Source organism: Mastigoproctus giganteus, chromosome 14 (genome assembly GCF_048544385.1).
Source record: "Mastigoproctus giganteus isolate SK-2022 chromosome 14, ASM4854438v1, whole genome shotgun sequence".
Classification (NCBI taxonomy): domain Eukaryota; kingdom Metazoa; phylum Arthropoda; class Arachnida; order Uropygi; family Thelyphonidae; genus Mastigoproctus; species Mastigoproctus giganteus.
In genome coordinates, this window is record NC_143588.1 from 37312676 (window position 1) to 37332534 (window position 19859).

Below are 19859 nucleotides of genomic sequence, written 5' to 3' on the forward strand. Positions count from 1 at the left end.
GTATATTTGCGAAATGAACTAGGAACTGTTTCAGTGGTTTAGATCTTTTTGCAGATAAGCTTACTCTATTAGTTTGACAACTCATATTCAATAGTAAGAAAGTGGGGGGGGGGGGGGAACATTCTGTATGAAGTTATTGTTATTTGGGTTTTTTTAGGAGCATTAGCAACTAAGGCCATATTGCTCTGGGGATATACGGTGGTCATTCCCTGACCTTTCTGCATCCTCCGTATTTGGTGGTTATGGGCTCGAACCCCGTCTAATCAAGAAGCATGTGCTACACACTGCTGCTCCTGCCCACCTGACTACGGAGGCGCCGCTGTGTGAAGTAATGAATTTTTGGATATGGCACACACACATGGTAAGAATATACCCAGATCCTTGACATAATGTCGCCTCGACAATGCCCTCCCCCTGCATACACACTATTCTGACCCCCCCACTCCAGTCATTATCTGGCAGAGTATAGGTAGTAAGATTATACACTAGCTAATTCGTACGCCTCCCAAAGAGTTACCAATAGATTTGGTCTGGTGCATTAACTAGCGGCCGGCCTGCGAACACCATTTTAGAGCTGTACCCACGAAATGTGAGGAAGATTCGATCTCACCATGATGTTCATAATAACCTCAAAAGTCATTAGTCATACTGCATGAGGGAAGAGATAGGGAAGTGTTGACCGGAAATTAGCTCTGGATACTAAACCACTTCCACCACTTCAAGCCTCCAATAAGCAAAGTGGTGGTATTGCACCAGTTGATGAGAGTCGTTGTTGTTGTTGTTATTTGGTTTTTAGGAGCATTAGCAACTAAGGCCATATTGCTCCGGGAATATGCGGTGGTCATTCCCTGACCTTTCCGTATCCTCCCTATTTGGTGGTGACAGGCTCAAACCCCGGTCTAAATCAAGAAGCACTTTTTGTTACACACTGCTGCTGCTTCCCACCTGGCTAGGGAGGCACCCTTGATGAGAGTCATCTACCACCTAGTATTGCCTGGTAAACACAGAGGGGCAGCATTCCTCCATGTGGTTTGGGTGCCACACCTCGACCCCTCCTTATATTGGTTCACACTTGGGTCGTCACCCACAGTGTGCTTGTGCATGGAGGTTATACCCAGGATTACCAAGGTGAAGGTGCAAGCAGAGGATTTAACAGTCACAGTCCGGACTTTGCTGAAATTGGGTCCACTTGACTTGAATGTCACCTGAATATCAGCGTTTTAGACTCCCAGGTAGCAAGTACAGCTTATCTGGCATATCTGAGAGAATGTCTGTGACAACCCTATGATAACAATGAAAGGGTAGTGCAATTTCCATTATAAATATAACCTTGTAGAGAGCAAACAGCCTAGTAATATAGCAAAATTTTCAACTTCCGACTTGGAATGGATTCCAAAAAAAAATAATAAAAAAATAAAAAAAAGTGTTACTGGGTTCAACATTACAATAATTTCACGATACCTCCATTTATTTTTACATGATGAAAATATGTTTCCACGATGTTTTTTAAGTTTGCGCCAGGCGGAAAAAACTTATGTAAAGTCGAATTTCCGTATGTCAAGTATTACATAAGTTGGGGAGTTTTACTGTATATGTATACACACACACACACACACACACACACACACACACACACACACACACACACACACACACACACACACACTTACTTTTCTGTAGGCCCCTTCTTCTCACTATCTGCATGTTTCCTTTTGCATTAACCTAATTTTAATTAATTAATTTACAGGCATTTTATCATCCATCACATAGGGGGTCACTATATGCACATTAACTTTCACTAGAGGGATATGGCACCTCCATAGCCAGGTGGGAAGGAGCAGCAGGGCGTAGCACACTCTTCCTGATTAGACCGGGGTTCGAGCTCGTCACCACCAAATACGGAGGATGTGGAAAGGTCAGGGAATGACCACCGCATATCCCGGAGCAATATGGCCTTAGTTGCTAATGCTCCTAAAAACCAAATAACAAAACAAAACTAGAGGGATATACCTTTCTTTCCTGACTACTATTCTTGTTGTTACATTTGGGTTGCATCTTGCATAAGGAAAATATTCCTTATATTTATGCCTTACAATTATTCACATTTTAATTAATAAAAAATCATTCTGTCAGGTCAATGATGTTCAATGTGCTTGCCTTATTATTATCATAATATATATATATCTTTCTTTTGATTCTAAATTATTAACTACCTTTTATAGTTTAGTTTCAAATTTTTAAACCTCTAAAATTTATAATTTAACCTCTAATAATTATTATTTTGCATGGCATAACTTAGTACATATCGATCATTACAGAAACAGAGATCCCCTTGTCGTTTTTTCCTTTCAGGCTGGGTAGTTGACCCTGGACAAAGTCACCTAGATTGTGGGTTAATAACGATAAGTTTTTTGTATATTTTAATTTATTTATATGTTCTATTTTATTCTTTTGTATATTATTCTACTTTGTAATAACCTTTATTGCTTTTATTATTCCTTGCGTTTTCTATAAATCTATGGGTATATATCTTAATATACTATATATATCACATATTATATATACTGAGTGATCACTAAATTATGACCACCTACCTAATACTTTGTAGGTCTTCCTTTTGCCCTCAGTGCAGCAGCTATTCGACATGGCATTGATTCAACAAGGTGTCGGAAGCATTCGGGAGGAATGGCCAACTGAGCTTTGTGTAATGCGATTAGCAATGCAGGTATGGAGGTGATTGGTGTATCCAGACACCTGATATGCCTTTCCATAGTGTCCCACAAGTGCTCTTTGGGATTGATATTGGGGGAGTTCAGAGGCCAATCAATATGCTGGAAGTCAGAACAGTGTTCCTCAAACCATTGCTGCACATCAAGTGCTTGATAGCTCGGTGCATTGTCATCTTGTTGTTTGTTTGTTATTTGGTTTTTAGGAGCATTAACAACTAAGGCCATATTGGTCCGGGAATATGCGGTGGTCATTCCCTGACCTTTCAGCATCCTCTGTATTTGGTGGTAACGGGCTCGAACCCCGTTGTAATCAAGAAGCGTGTGCTATGCACTGCTGCTCCTTCCCATCTGGCTACAGAGGTGTGCCTGCATTGTCATCTTGGAAGACACCATTGCAACTCGGGAAAAGGTGTAACGTAGCGGGGTGTACACAGTCAGCAGGCAGTTGACAATAGTGGAACATGCTCCACACCATACAACTGCCTCTACTGGCCTACACTTTTGATACTATGCATGATGGATGAAGAGCTTCATGTTTTTGATGCCAAATCCGTACACAACCATCCACGGTGTGGAACAAATAATATGACTCATCTGGCCAGCACACCTTCCAGTCTATCAACATCCAACTTGCATGTTCTTTGCATCAGGCGAGTCTTTTATGACGATGCACCTTGGTTAGGAGAGGATGCCGTAGGGGTAGTCTGCTGGCATAGCCCATACATGTGAGCATGTGATGCATGGTCGTGTCAGATTTTGTTCAGGGTAGTCAACTCTTCAACGGTGCTGTGTCTGTACGAGTTGTCGGACCCGGCACTCAGCTCTAACATCAACCTTTCGCTGACCTTTCCAGTTTTGCTATCGGGTCCTTGTTTGACCATTTTGATGCCAGTCTTGGTACACTTTCACAACAGCAGCTGTTAAACACCCTACCAGTTCAGCCATTTTGGTTATCGAGGCACCACCTCGTCAATCACCCACAATTTGTCCATTATAGAAGTCCGATAAATCTTTCCTTTTACCCATCACATTCGGAAATTTACTACCTACTGAATCACTGACACCTTATCTATGCTACATAGGTCAACACTAACTGCGCACTCTCATACATCACGTGGTAAACAGGTCATATTCAGTTTTCATAGGGGTGGTCATAATTCTGTGATCACTCAGTTTACATAGCATTAGCAAAAAAATATGATACAAGAAAGCAAGCGTATACAGCAGCAGCAAAAAAAAAAAAACCTTCCCATTTCATCCATTCATTCACTCCAAAAGTTTGTCCACTTCTTCCTTGAATTTATTTAAGCTAACAACTTCCACAACGGCCACTGGAAGTTTGTTCCAGTGGTTGTTGTTGATCAACCACTGCCTGAAGGCAATCACAAAAACACAAATCAACCAGCCGCTGTCTAAAGGCAATTTTTCCGCCCATCTATCCTACAACTGTCTTTCCCCAATTTGAATTTATTCCCCCCCTCAGGTGCATAATCTAAGCAAAAGGAAAAATCCCATTAGGACTGAGCTTGCTGAAGCCATTCAAGTCCTTATACATCTCAATCAGATCACCACATTGTCCCCTCACTAATCTCGCTACCCTTCTTTATACTCATTCCAGCAGCTTTACATCCTTCATAAAATGAGGCCTCCAGACCTGTATGCAGTGCTCAAGTGTGACCTGACCACTGCCTTATACAAGGTGATAATCACCTCCTTATCCCTGCTAGGAAAATTCCTGTATATCATTGACAAGACCACATGAGCTGCTCTGGAGGTCTGTCTGCACTGCTCAGAAAACTTCATATCCAACTGCACAATTATCCCCAGGTCTTTTTCTTTCTCCAGTACCCTAACTGTAGTACCACACAGTTGGTACTTTACTCTAGGGCTGCTGCTACCTATATGCAGTACTTTGCATTTGTCAATGTTAAAATTTAAGTTGCCACTTCTCAGCCCAACCGTGCAACGTTTCTAGATCCTGTTGCAGTAGCGTATTGTCATTACTGTCATTAACAATCCTGCCAATCTTTGTATTGTCTGATATACCTTCATCAATATCATTGTTAAATATACAAAACAACAATGGGCCCAACACAAAACCCTGGGTGATTCCACTAGATAACATTTGTCCATGAAGAACAGTGTCCATTGATTACCATTCTCTGTTGTCTTTTCTCACTCAACCATCCCTTTTACCCATAGCAGCAACTTGCCCTTAATGCCATAATGCTCCAAATTGTGCAGACATCTTCCATGTGCAACAGTATCAAAAGCTTTCCTGAAAATAAAGTATATGATATCAAAACTATTTTTTGCATCTAGTTGTTCCTTTATGGCTGCATCATAGTATCCAATCAAATTGATCATACAAGACTATCCCTTAAAAAACCCATGCTGTCTGAACACACACGCGCACGCACGCACACACACACACACACACACAGACGCAACATGAAAGAAAAAAAAAAGACAGAAGTAGAAATGGAAGGATTATGTATCTAAAAATTTTTAGATAAATATTCCTTCCATTTTTAATTCTATCTTTATTATTTCTCTACTTATTTTCTGCTTGCCCCCTTCATATTGCCTCTATATATTATGAGACATGTTGTCAAATATTGCCTATGCAGCCACTTCCGTTCACAGTTATCTCTTTCTATATATTTACAGTTTTATTTATAATGGTTGCAATGAGTGCTAGTTGCTTTGCACTGCTCATACTATCCTCTATAATATATTTTCTGTTATAAACATTATTTCTTTCTTTTTGGTGGTTGTCTGGTTTTTAGCAGTGAGTGCTTAAGCTTTTGCATTTTTACAGTTACTACATTAGGGCCTACATCATGTTATTTTGTTACATCAGTGGGCCAACATTTTAGTGGATGTCTGCCTTTGTCTGTTGTGGTAATTTGCATTACATTCGAAATTCAATAATGCTCACAGCTGTTGTATACAAGGGCCCCCTCTGACGACATTGGATGCGATAGTTGCCTATTTTTTGTTCCTTGCTTTGTTTGTCCTATATCTAATTTTCTTTTGTGGTTGGTTAATAGTATCATATTAGTGATTTTTACACTTTTTTGGCCTCGGCATGGTCAGGTGGCACTGATCTAAATTCATTATTTATTGGCTTTGGCTGTATTTGCTCCATACTTAAAATTTTTTAAAAAATTTTAGATACATATTCCTTCCATTCTCCTTCAATTTCTACTTCTATCTTTGTTATTTGTTTCTTCACTCATTTTCCACTTTTTTTTTTTATTATTTCCTCATGTATTTTGAGATGTGTTATTGGATATTGCTTAGGCAGTCACTTGTATTCACAGTCATCTCTTGCTTTCTTAATTTTTACTATTAAATATATTACTTTATGTATATTTAAAATTGTAAAATTTTAAATATACACACAAACGTATGTACTCACAAAAAAGGTTAAACAGTTGTCTTCATTGTGGGGGGGGGGGAATGCCTGGCTAGAGAGACTTCACAAAATGATGCCTTACTTGTGAAAACCAGGTATAAAGACTACTGAAGTGTTATGCAAGTTTATTCCATTAAGCACACTGAAAAAAAAAAATATATATATCAGAGGTATGATCCATTAACCTAACCTTAGAGAAGAGAGTTTGTTTTTTTTTTTTTTTTGTAAAATTAATGATTAACATGTTGCCGACCATAAATGGATAGCTGATGAGCTAAACCAGATTTTCACATCATTATTTATATTATGTGCTTTCTTCAGTGAATGCCTGGCAATCTGCTATGTTTGACAGGATATCTTGAATAAACTTTCCTTTCATGTCCTGTTTTAATTTTGGGAATAACCAAAAGATGCACAGTACCAAATCAGGATACAGGTTGGTGAAGCATAAATGGAATACTTTCGTTATTCATAAGCATTTCAGCAAAGTCAATCATGTTATTCAATTTCATTTTCAGTACATGCACCAAATGAGAAAAAGAAGTTCTCTGACAAAGCAGCTTTCCATCCAACTAGTACATAAATTAAATTTTGGTGTACACAATCAAAATATGTTGTTGTTGTAAGTCTCATCCACAATGTTTTGGCTACTACTTGTTTGTTTGTTTATTTGGTTTTTAGGAGCATTAGCAACTAAGGCCATATTGCTCCGGGATATGCGGTGGTCATTCCCTGACCTTTCCGCCTCTTCCGTATTTGGTGGTGACGGGCTCGAACCCCGGTCTAATCAAGAAGCGTGTGCTATGCAGTGCTGCTCCTTCCCACCTGGCTACGGAGGCGCCAGTTGGCTACTACTGTGAATTCAATAAGTATAAGATCAGTCACCTATGTTTGTACACAGGCTGGTTTTCATTTTGTGTGGGCACAAAATCATTTTATAATTCAGGGGTGGGGACTACTATTGCTACCTTTAATTGAAAGATCATTAACCCTTTGCACAGCTAGTTTTTGGAAAATGTCTTGGCCCAAAAGATGAGAATTTTGATATAGGTAGACTTTTTGGAGTGAAATTTCATAAAAATTAAATAACTATACCAAATGTTTTTAAATAACTATTATTCCATTATTATTTTGACTTCTTTGACTAATATTAGAATTACATAATTTCAAAAATAAACTCATGATTTAAAAATAAATAAATAAATAACAAAAAATTCTTAATTTAAAAAAAAATCAAAAAGTAGAACTAGACAAAGTATTACATAAGATGAACAAGTGATATGCAAAAAAAATGTGTGTGTGTGTTCCGCTGATGCCACATAAGCTTGCTTTCATGCATCATTACTACTACTACTACTACTAATGCAGTGGATTTCACTTTAGCATTAGCATTAGTAGAGGCATTTGATGCAAGAAAGCAAGCTTATGCAGCATCAGCCAAAAAAAAAAAAAAAAAAACCCACTTCCACTTCACCCCTCTGTTCATTCAAAATACCTGTCCAGCTGAGCCTTAAACTTATTTAGGCTATCAACCTCCACCACAAGGGATGGAAGTCTGTTCCACCAACCAACCACCCGCTGGCTAAAGGCAAATTTCCGCACGTCTATCCTACATCTGTCTTTCCTCAATTTGAATTTATGCCCTCTCAGGTGATTTTTCTGAGCTAGAGGAAGAATCCCATCAGCATTGAGCATGCTTAAACCATTCAAGGCTTTATACACCTCTATCAGATCACCTCGCTGGTGTCTAGTCTCCAGACACTGTAATTTGCAAAACTTAAGCCTTTCTTCGTAAGAGCACCCCTTTGTTCCATTCACTAATCTTGTTGCCCTTCTCTGTACTCGTTCCAGCAGTTCTACATCCTTCTTGAAATGAGGCCTCCAGACCTGTATACATGTGGCCTGACCATCGCCTTATACAATGGAATGATCACCTCCTTATCCCTGCTGGAAAAATTCCTGTATATCATTGACAATACTCCATGAGCTACTCTTGCAGCCCGTCTGCACTGCTCAGAGAACTTCATATCTGCCTGCACAACCACCCCCAAGTCCCTTTCATTCTCTACCACTGTCAGTGTAGTACCACAGAGTTGATACATTGCTCTGGGGTTGCTGTTTCCCATGTGTAGTACTTTACATTTGTCAATGTTAAACTTCATTTGCCACCTCTCAGCTCATCTGCTCAACCTTTCCAGATCCTGTTGCAGCAGCATAGTGTCCGTAGTGTCCTTGACAACCCTGCCAACCTTTGTACGTCTGCAAACTTGGACATTAAGCCGGATATACCATCATCAATATCATTTATAAATACAGAAAACAATAATGGACCACTTATTACAATCCCTTCAGGGAACAGCTTAACTGACAACAACCAGCAATGAAAGAAGAATGAAGCTGTTAACACATTGTTTATTGATGTGGAGCAGAAATATATAAATAAAAAAACATAAAAATGTACAGAAAGAAGACAAACAATATAAAATACTTGACAGTGCACTATTTCTTCAAGAAAATCATCAATAAAAATGATACCTCACTGTTCTGGAAATCATCCATACAAGCCATTAAAAACAAATAAAATATTAAATTACTTTTAATATTTTTTCAAATTAATTAAAATTTTAATTAATATCCTTTCCTAGAGTAACAACCAACAAGCATACAAACAACAGCAATAACTAGACACAATGTGTCAGTTTCAGAACAAACCAATGTATAAACCGCAATAAGGCAAAAAAGCGATAACATAAACCAAAGTGTTGATTACAACAAATATAATTTTTCTATGTATTTGTACACATCTGATTAGGAGTTGTAATAATGTCACACACACACACCTAAAGTTGGTCCTGCATGTTTAATTGCACATCATTTCAAATAAGTCTGCAATTTGACCAAAAATCAGAACGAAACTAATTGGAAAACTTCTGGCTAAACTGGAAGTGTTGACAGATACAAAATCAATGATTTAGACGTAGAGAAGTTTGAATGGTCTAGTTTTGTGACAGACAATGCAATGTGGACATAAATAATTCCAGGAAGATGAACAAAAATACTCCCATGATTATGCCCTTGTTCACTATCCGTCCTATTTCCATTTTTCTATTTACCCCCACCCGTCTCAGTATTATCATCTGACTCCAGTACGCTCTCCCTGTCGTCATCTCCCTTACCATTCAATATATCAGTTTTTTCCGAAGGAGCATTTTAATAGGATCATTTACAATTGATATTCTTGATGATATGGGATTGGATGGTCCTGATTACTGTACCTAGAAAGAATGTCTACAGGAACAATCCACATACCACTGAAGAAACTGGCTATAGTTAGCATAAATTTCAACTGATATACATTAAATGGTCTTGGATGCAGAAAATTCATATACTGAATGTTTTTACTTGTTTATTGACAGGAGTCACCAATGCCAGTCCAACACACAAAATAAGCATTCAAACCTTGTTTTGTCTTTTAAAGGCTGTACATATTATGAAGAAAGATGGGGGGGGGGGAGTCATAACAAAATCACTCAATGCTATTTATAAATTGTACCACATAATACTGAGGCTATCACTGAAAATACCATGAATTGTAATAAATTTTTTAGATGCCATTGTGTCCAGTTTCTTACTCCTATACTAACTAGTCCACATCTAATTAAAAATATTATAATGAATGTCAACAATGCACTATGGGAAAAATACTCAAATACTACCTTCCATGAACTAGTTCTTATATATATCATATGTTCAAAAACAAAAAATAATAAAAAAAATAATAATAATAAATTAAATAAATAAATCCTTACTGAATATCCCTTTAGTTCCGTGGCAGCTGAAGCATATTCTGGCTTTAATCTCTTACAAAATCCACACCCTATGAATATCAAAATAACTCAAAATTAAAATTAACCCTTCCAAATTAAAATTGTCATATGACATCAAGAAGTTCTCCCTCAGCAATATGAGATCATACCAACTGCAACATCGAAAGTAAATCTGCAGGAAGCAGGGCTATGAGATCATACCAGCAACATCAAAAGTAAATCTGAGGAAACCAGGGCAATTGCATCAAGTGCACACAGTAAAGTGCTAACTAATTAAATTATAAATTTCATTCCTTCTATAAAATATCTATAATCTTTATCATACATTATATTTTCATTATACATTTATACTCATAGTTAAGCTTCCCCATCCCATCATTATATGGAGATCTAGTAACAAACCTCATAATAGACATTTAATAGTTTCATATATTGATAAAGAATTTTGCTAACTTAGGTTCTGAATAAGTTTAAGAATATTAGCATTAGTAGAAACATATGATGCGAGAAAGCAAGCATTTTCAGCATCAGCCAAAAAAAAAAAAAAAAAATTCCATTTCACACATCCATTCTTTTCAAATGTTTGTCTAGTTCTGCTTTGAATTTATTTAAGCTGTCAACTTCTATAACAGATGGAAGTTCACTGCAGCTACTGACCACACAATGGCTAAAGGCAAACTTTTGCATATCTATCCTACAAATGTCTTTCCTCAATTTGAATTTATGTCCCTTCAGGCAATTAATCTGGGCAAGAGAGAGAATTCCATCAGCATTGGAGGTTGCTCAACCAACTCAATGCTGTATACACCTCAATCAAATCACCTCGCAGGTGCCTAGTCACCAGACACTGTAATTTGCAAATCTTTAGCCTTTCTTCATAAGAGAAACCCTTTGTTCCATTCACTAATCTTGTTTCCCATCTCAGTACTCATTTCAGCAAATCTACATCCTTCCTAAAATGAAGCTTCCAGACCTGTATATAGTACTCAAGGTGTGGTCTGACCATAGCCTTATACAAGGGGATGGTCACCTCCTTATCGCTGTTGGAAAAATTATTTTATATCATTGACAAGACACCATGAGATACTCTTGCAAGTCGTTTGCACTGCTCAGAGAACTTCATATCTGCCTGCACAATTACCCCCAGGTCCTTTTCATTCTCTACCACTGTCAGTGTAGTACCACAGAGTTGATATGTTGCTCTGGGGTTGCTGTTTCCCATATGTAGTACTTTGCATTTATCAAATGTTAAACTTCAGTTGTCACCTCTCAGCCCATCTGCTCAACTTTTCTAGATCCTGTTGCAGTAGTATACTGTCCTTAGTGTCATTGAAAACCCTGCCAACCTTCATATTGTCTGCAAACTTAGACATTAACCTTAATATACCTTCATCAATATCAATAATAAATACAGAAAACAACAATGGACACAACACTGAACCCTGGGGGACTCCACTAATAACATTAGACCACAAAAAGCAGTGTCTATTGATTACCACTCTGTCTTCTTCCACTCAACCATCCCTTTATCCATAACAGCGGTTTGCCCCCAATGCCTTACTGCTCCAATTTGCGTAAAAGTCTTCCATATGCAACAGTATCAAAAGTCTTTCTAAGATCCAAATATATGATATCAAAATTATTCTTTCGCATCCAGTTCCTTTGTGACCATATCATAGTATACAATCAAATTGGTCAGACAAGGCTTCCCCATAACAAACTGTGCCCCATGCTGTGTCCGAACTATAACTGAAGTGTTGTCTAGATGATTCTGCAGTGCTCCTTTAACCAGTGTTCCATTAATTTACCCGGAAAATAAGTTAACCTAAGATGTCTCTAATTACTGTGTCACCCTTTGATCCTCCTTTGTGAATTGGGGTCACATTTGGACATCTCCAGTCAATGGATAAATCCCCTGAATTCAAGGCAACTCTCATAATCATGGCTAAGGGTTTGCTTGCTTACTTTGCCACCTCCTTTAATATAACTGGATAGATCCCATCCACCCCAGGTGCCTTTTTTATGTTATCTTCAAAAATTTCTCCTACACTTTACTCTCAGTTATTAAAAAATCATTTTACTCACTACCATAGTTTAATACACATCTGGTATTGTATTCCCCTCTCTGAATAACTAATCATGTGTAATAATCATGTGTAAATGTAGATGCAAAATAGTCATTCACTTTGTTAGATACCTGGAACAGGATCAATAACAGTTGAAATATCGATATCAAGTGGACTAATCTGATTCATCCCCTTCTGTCTAAAGTTTACATAAGTAAAGAACTCTGCTGTTTTTCTTTGCATCCATTGCCAAAGATTTCTCATAATCTGCCTTTGCCTGCCTAACCCCCTTTGTGACTTGATTACAGACCCGCTTATACCTTCCAAAGGCTTCTGTGTCACCTGTTAATTTATATGTATCCCATGCAATTTTCTTCTCTGCCACATGTCTCATCAGTTCATCTGACATCCATTTAGGCCTAAACCTTGAACAATAATCCTTAATTGGTGTGAAAAGCCTAGTAGCTTCCAAGATTAATTCTTTGAATGCTTCCCATTTAGAATTTGCTGTTGGTAACATCAACAATTGGTCCCACTGTATAGACTTTAAAAACTATCTCAGACCTTTATAGTCACCTTTACGAAAGCAAAAATCCTTCCCTTTACTCCTGATGGTAGTTACCTCTTTCAGTAAATCCCACATCAGCACAGTGTGATCACTGCCACCTAGTGGCTCCTTTATCTGCAGATTCTTAATGCATGAGGAATCACTACAATCATCCAATAAATCCTCAAAAGCCTTGCTAGTATGCAAATGACCAACCAACAAGTTCCAGTCAATATCTGAGAAATTAAAATTCCCTCATTATAAGACAATCTGATTAACTGGCCCACTATTTCTCTGTACAGCTATTCATTATACTCATCAGAGTCATTAGGCCTATGGCATACTACTACTCTCAATTTTGCTTTCTCAGTGTCAACTGGCTCGACACTGCATTGTCCACACTTCCTTAGATTTTGTGTGTTTTTTTAACTAATAGCATAACCCTTCCTCCTTCCTTCTTATCCTGTCTATCCTTCCTGTACACATTATAGTTCTATCATTAGAATTTATTCATATTGTTAAACTTATTAAAAACTATGCACAATTCTTTATTATTTCTAATGAAATAATCATGGCTATAAAATTCCAATTCTGCATTCCTTATATCTGTGGGACACCACATCTCAGATATCCCAACAATATCTGCCTTTGATGTTTCGACCTGCTCCTCATATTCGTCAAATTTATTTACTACACTGCTAGCATTGGTGTACACACAAATATACATGCACCTCTTCTTACAGCTACCCTCAACGCAGTCCATGTATTTACATTTTCTGCAATGACTCCCAGCAGGCTCTGAAATCCCCGGCACCTTGTTTTCCAGGCTGCTGCTCATTCCAATAGAAGTAGTGCAAGAATCACTTTCACCTCTGCCAGCAGCTACTCTTAATCTATTAGTCCGTGTATTATTTTTTGCAAATTGCAATCCCCCAAGCCAGCAGTTTTGCGACACCCCCTAACACTGCCTCGATAGCATCAGCAAATATTCTTGCACCCTTTCTTATTAAGTGTATCTTATCCCTGTAGAAGCAGTCTCTCCTATTAACAATAATAAATAAGTTCTAATTACTATCATTATTATTCCATTAGTCATAAGTTCTAATGTTAGTCATTCTTAATGACTATCATCAGAATTTATTCATATTCTTAAACTTATTCAATACTACACCTAAAATATGCACTATTCTTTATTATTTGTAATGCAATTTGCTATAAAATGCAATTTGCATATAATAATATACTTTTTTTTTCATTTACAAAAAAGGAACTAATGATAGATGAAAACACCTGCAATATATTGGAGTTTAGCAAATTTATTTATGATTAACTGATCTCCTCAGGTTTCTTAAATCTATCAATTACAAAAAAAATTTTCTATTCACTAATTTATTTTAAGATGGTGGACAGGTAAATTGAATGTACTTATTTTCTTCTCATTCATCCTATTCCTATAATATTTATTAGTCACCATGTTTTGCAAAAATGGCATTTGTGACTCTACTATCCACTGTTTACTTATGTAAATAATCTATTGATAAAATATAATAATGCAAAATGTAAAACTATAAAAACATTGTAAAATGCAACAAAAAATTGATGATTAACAACAACACACTTCATGACTACTACATGACCAATGCACTGCAATCCCAGTCAATGAACTTATCTTGGAAGCTACTAGGATTTACATACCAACTAAGAAATATTGTTCAAGGTTTAGGCCTAAATGGATGTCAGATGAACTAATGAGACATATGGCGGAGAAGAATAATGCATGGGATACATATAAATTAACACGTGACAAGGAAGCCTATGATAGATATAAGTTGATCTGTAACCAAGTTACAAAGGAGGTTAGGCAGGCGAAGGCAGATTACGAGAAATCTTTGGCAAGGGATGCAAAGAAAAACAGCAAAGAGTTCTTTACTTATGTAAATTTCTAGAAGGAAGGTAATGAATCAGATTGGTCTACTTGATATTGATGGTTCAACTGTTGATGATCCTGCTCAGGTAGCTAACAAACTAAATGAATATTTTGCATCGACATTCACACATGAGGAGTTATTCACCAATGGGAATGCCAGATGTGTATTCAACTCTGGCAGTAAGCTAGATAATCTTGTAATAACTGAGAGTAAAGTGGAGGAGAAATTATTGAAGATAAACACAAGAAAGGCACCTGGGGTGGATGGGATTTATCCAGTTATATTAAAGGAGGCAAAAGAAGTAAACAAACCCTTAGCCATAATTATGAGAACTTCCTTGGACTCAGGGGAGATACCCATAGACTGGAGATGTGCAAATGTGACCCCAATTCACAAAGGAGGATCAAAGGCTGACACAAGTAATTATAGACCTGGAGTTTAACTTCTGTTCCAGGAAAATTAATGGAGGCACTGGTTAACGAAGCACTGCAGCTTCATCTAGCCAAGACTTCAATTATAGTTCGGACACAGCATGGTTTTGTTAAGGGGAAGTCTTCCCTGACCAATTTGATTGGATACTATGATGCAGTCACAAAAGAACTGGATGCAGGGAATAACTTTGATATTATATACTTGGATCTCAGAAAGGCTTTTGATACTGTAGTAGTAGTGGCATATGATGCAAGAAAGCAAGTGTATGAGCTTATGCAGCATCAGCCAAAAAAAAAAAAAAAAAATCACACCATTCCCTCCAAATGCCTGTCCAGTTCCTCCTTAAATTTATTCAACCTATCAACTTCCACAACGACAGATGGAAGTTTGTTCCAGCAATTAACCACCCGCTGGCTAAAGGCAAATTTCCGCACATCTATTCTACATCTGTCTTTCCTCAATTTGAATTTATGCCCCTTAGGTTCGTAATCTGAACGAGTGGAAGGATCCCATTAGAATTCAGCGTGCTCAACCCATTGAAGGCCTTATATACCTCAATCAGATCACCGCGCAGGTGCATAGTCTCCAGCCACTGCAATTTGCAGAACTTCAGCCTCTCTTGGTAAGAGGATCCCTTCATTCCCCTCACCAATCTTGTTGCCCTTCTCTGTACACGCTCAAGTAAATCTACATCCTTCCTAAAATGAGGACTCCAGACCTGTAATGCAGTACTCAAGGTGTGGCCTGACCACTGCCTTATACAGAGGGACAATCACCTCCTTCTCCCTGCTAACAAACTTCCTATATATCATTGACAAAACCCCATGATCTGCCCTGGCAACCTGTCTGCATTGCTCAGAAAACTTCATATCTAACTGCACAATTCCTCCCAGGTCTTTTTCATTTTCTACCACATTAAGTGTAGTACCACAACACAGTTGGTACGTTTCTCTTGGGTTACTTCTACCCATATGCAGTACTTTGCATTTATCAAGGTTAAACTTCAGTTGCCACTTCTTAGCCCATCTGCCCAAATTATCTAGCTCCTGTTGCAGTAGCACACTGCCATTAGTGTCATTAACAACCCTGTCAACCTTTGTATCATCTGCAAACTTCGACATTAAGCCTGATATACCTTCATCAATATCATTGATAAATATACAAAACAACAGTGGACCTAACACCGAACCTGTGGGACTCCACTAATAACATTAGTCCACGAAGAGCAGCACCCATTGATTACCACCCTCTGTCTTCTCACACTGAACCATCCTTTTATCCATTGTAGCAACTTACCCTTAATACCATTCTGCTCCAATTTGTACAATAGTCTTCCATGCGCAGTGTCAAAAGCTTTCCTGAAATCCAAATATATGATATCAAAATTATTTTTTGCATCCAGTTCCTTTGTAACCACATCATAATATCCTATCAAATTTGTCAGACAAGACTTTCCCTTAACAAAACCATGCTGTTTCTGAATTATTGCTGCAGTCTTGTCTAGATGATCCTGCAATGCATCTTTAACCAGTGACTCCATTATTTTACCCGGAACAGAAGTTAAAATAACTGGTCTGTAATTACTCGTGTCACCCTTCGATCCCTCTTTGTGAATTAGGGATACATTTGCACATCTCCATTCCGTGGGGATCTCCCCTGAATCCAAGGATGCTCTCATAATTATGGCTAGGGGGTTTGCTTTGTTGCTTTGCCGCCTCCTTTAATATAACTGGATAGATCCCATCCACCCCAGGTGCTTTTCTTATGTTTAACTTCAACAATTTCTCCTCCACTTTGCTTTCAGTTATTAGAAAATCATTAAGTATCCTGCTACAATTTGATAACCTTCTGCCATTTTCAAACTTAATAATTCCTCTACGTGAATGTAGAATGCAAAATACTCATTCAGTTTTTTGCTATCTGAGCAGGATCATCAACAGTCGAACCAAAGATGTGAAGTGGACCAATGAGATTCATCCCCTTCCTTTTAGAGTTTATATAAGAAAGAGATCCTTGCTGTTTTTCTTAGCATGTTTTGCCAAGGATTTATCGTAATCTGCCTTCGCCGGCCTAACCTCCTTTGTGACCTCATTACAGACTAGTTTATATCTGCCAGAGGCTTCTGAGTCGCTTGATAATTTATATGCATCCCATGCATTTTTCTTCTCTGTTACGAGTTTTTGCTGATGCTATCGAGGCAGTGTTAGGTGGGTCATAAAACTGCTAGCTTGGGGGGAGACAAAGACCAATAGATTGACAGTAGCCACTGGCAGAGGTGAAAGAGATTCTTGCACTGCTTCTATTAGAATGAGCAGAAGCCTGAAAAACAAGATGCATGGTATTTCAGAGACTGCTGGGAGCCATTGAGGTACAAGTAAACACATGGGTTGTGTTAGGGTAGCTAAGAATAGAAACAGGTGCAGGTATACTTGCATGTACACCAATGCTAGGAGTTTAGTAAATAAATTTGATGAATTTGAGGTATTGCTCAAAACATCAAAGGCAGATATTGTTGGGATATCAGAGACGTGGTGTCACACAGATATAAGGGATGCAGAACTGCAATTTGGGGAGTACAACATCTACAGAAAGGATAGACAGGATAGGAAGGGGGGGGTTATGCTATTAGTTAAGAAACACATAAAAACCAAGGAAGTGAAGCCAGTCGACATCGCTGGACAGTGCAGTGTTGAGTCAGTTTGGTGTGACATAACCATTGGGAGATCAAAATTGAGAGTAGGAGTGTGCTATAGGCCTAATGACTCTAATGAGTATAATAAGAAACTGTACAGGGAAATAGAGTTGGCCAGTAAATCAGAGTGTCTTATAATGGGAGATTTTAATTTCCCAGATATTGACTGGAATTTGGGGGCTGGTTACTCACACACTAGCAGGGCTTTTGTGGATTTATTGGATGATTGTTTTCTACATCAGCATGTTCAGGAGGCAACTAGAGGGAGTAATCCTCTTGATTTGATTATCAGCAGTGATTCTTCATGCATTAAGAATATGCAGATAAATGAACCACTAGGTGGCAGTGATCACAGTGTGCTGAAGTGGGATTTACTGAAAGAGGTAACTACCATTAGGGGTAAAGGGAAGGGTTATTGCTTCCGTAAAGGCGACTACGATGGACTGAGACAGTATTTAAATTCTATACAGTGGGACCAACTGATGATGTTACCAACAGCAAATTCAAAATGGGAAGCATTCAAAGAACTTATCTTGGAAGCTACTAGGCTTTACATACCAACTAAGAAATATTGTTCAAGGTTTAGGCCAAAATGGATGTCAGATGAACTAATGAGGCATATGGCAGAGAAGAAAAATGCATGGGATACTTACAAATTAACACATGACACAGAAGCCTATGATAGATACAAGTTGATATGCAACCTAGTTACAAAGGAGGTTAGGCAGGCGAAGGCAGATTACGAGAAATCCTTGGCAAGGGATGCAAAGAAAAACAGCAAAGAGTTCTTTACTTATATAAACTCTAGAAGGAAGGGGATGAATCAGATTGGTCCACTTGATATTGATGGGTCAACTGTTGATGATCCTGCTCAGGTAGCTAACAAACTAAATGAATATTTTGCATCGACATTCACACATGAGGAGTTATTCAGCAAGGGGAATGCCAGAGGTGTATTCAACTCTAGCAGTAAGCTACAGAATCTTGAAATAACTGGGAGTAAAGTGGAGGAGAAACTGTTGAAGATAAACACAAGAAAGGCACCTGGGGTGGATGGGATCTATCCAGTTATATTAAAGGAGGCAGCAAAGGAAGTAAGCAAACCCTTAGCCATAATTATGAGAGCTTCCTTGGACTCAGGGGAGGTACCCATAGACTGGAAATGTGCAAATGTGACCCCAATTCACAAAGGAGGATCAAAGGCTGACACAAGTAATTATAGACCTGTGAGCTTAACTTCTGTTCCAGGAAAATTAATGGAGGCACTGGTTAAAGAAGCACTGCAGGATCATTTAGACAAGACTTCAGTTATAGCTCAGACACAGCATGGTTTTGTTAAGGGGAAGTCTTGCCTGACCAACTTGATTGGATACTATGATGCAGTCACAAAAGAACTGGATGCAGGGAATAACTTTGATATTATATACTTGGATCTTAGAAAGGCTTTTGATACTGTTGCACATGGAAGACTGCTACACAAATTGGAGCAGTGTGACATTGGAGGCAAATTGCTGCTATGGATAAAGGGGTGGTTGAGGGGGAGAAGACAGAGAGTGGTAATCAATGGACACTGCTCATCGTGGACTAATGTTATTAGTGGAGTCTCTCAGGGCTCAGTGTTGGGTCCATTATTGTTTTCTGTATTTATAAATGATATTGATGATGGTATATCAAGCTTAATGTTCAAGTTTGCAGATGATACAAAGGTTGGCAGGGTTGTCAAGGACACTACTGACACTATGCTGCTGCAACAGGATCTGGAAAGGTTGAGCAGATGGGCTGAGAGGTGGCAAATGAAGTTTAACATTGACAAATGTAAAGTACTACACATGGGAAACAGCAACCCCAGAGCAACGTATCAACTCTGTGGTACTACACTGACAGTGGTAGAGAATGAAAGGGACTTGGAGGTGATTGTGCAGGCAGATATGAAGTTCTCCGAGCAGTGCAGACGGGCTGCAAGAGTAGCTCATGGAGTATTGTCAATGATATACAGGAATTTTTCCAGCAGGGATAAGGAGGTGATTATTCCATTGTATAAGGCAATGGTCAGGCCACACCTAGAGTACTGTATACAGGTCTGGAGGCCTCATTTCAAGAAGGATGTAGAGCTGCTGGAACGAGTACAGAGAAGGGCAACAAGATTAGTGAATGGAACAAAGGGGTGCTCTTACGAAGAAATTCTTAAGTTTTGCAAATTACAGTGTCTGGAGACTA

At 38.3% G+C, this 19859-nt stretch overlaps 1 protein-coding gene across 3 annotated transcripts in view; it reads right to left on the bottom strand.

Moving 5' to 3' along the window:
• LOC150075068 (protein disulfide-isomerase A5) overlaps positions 1-19859 on the bottom strand; it is a 755693-nt gene that overhangs the window by 493334 nt on the left and 242500 nt on the right. For all 3 annotated transcript variants that reach the window (XM_090388976.1, XM_090388975.1, XM_090388974.1), the window contains one exon: positions 9960-10027. In XM_090388976.1, the coding sequence (XP_090245102.1) occupies positions 9960-10027 (68 nt within the window). The remainder of the gene's footprint in view (positions 1-9959; positions 10028-19859) is intronic.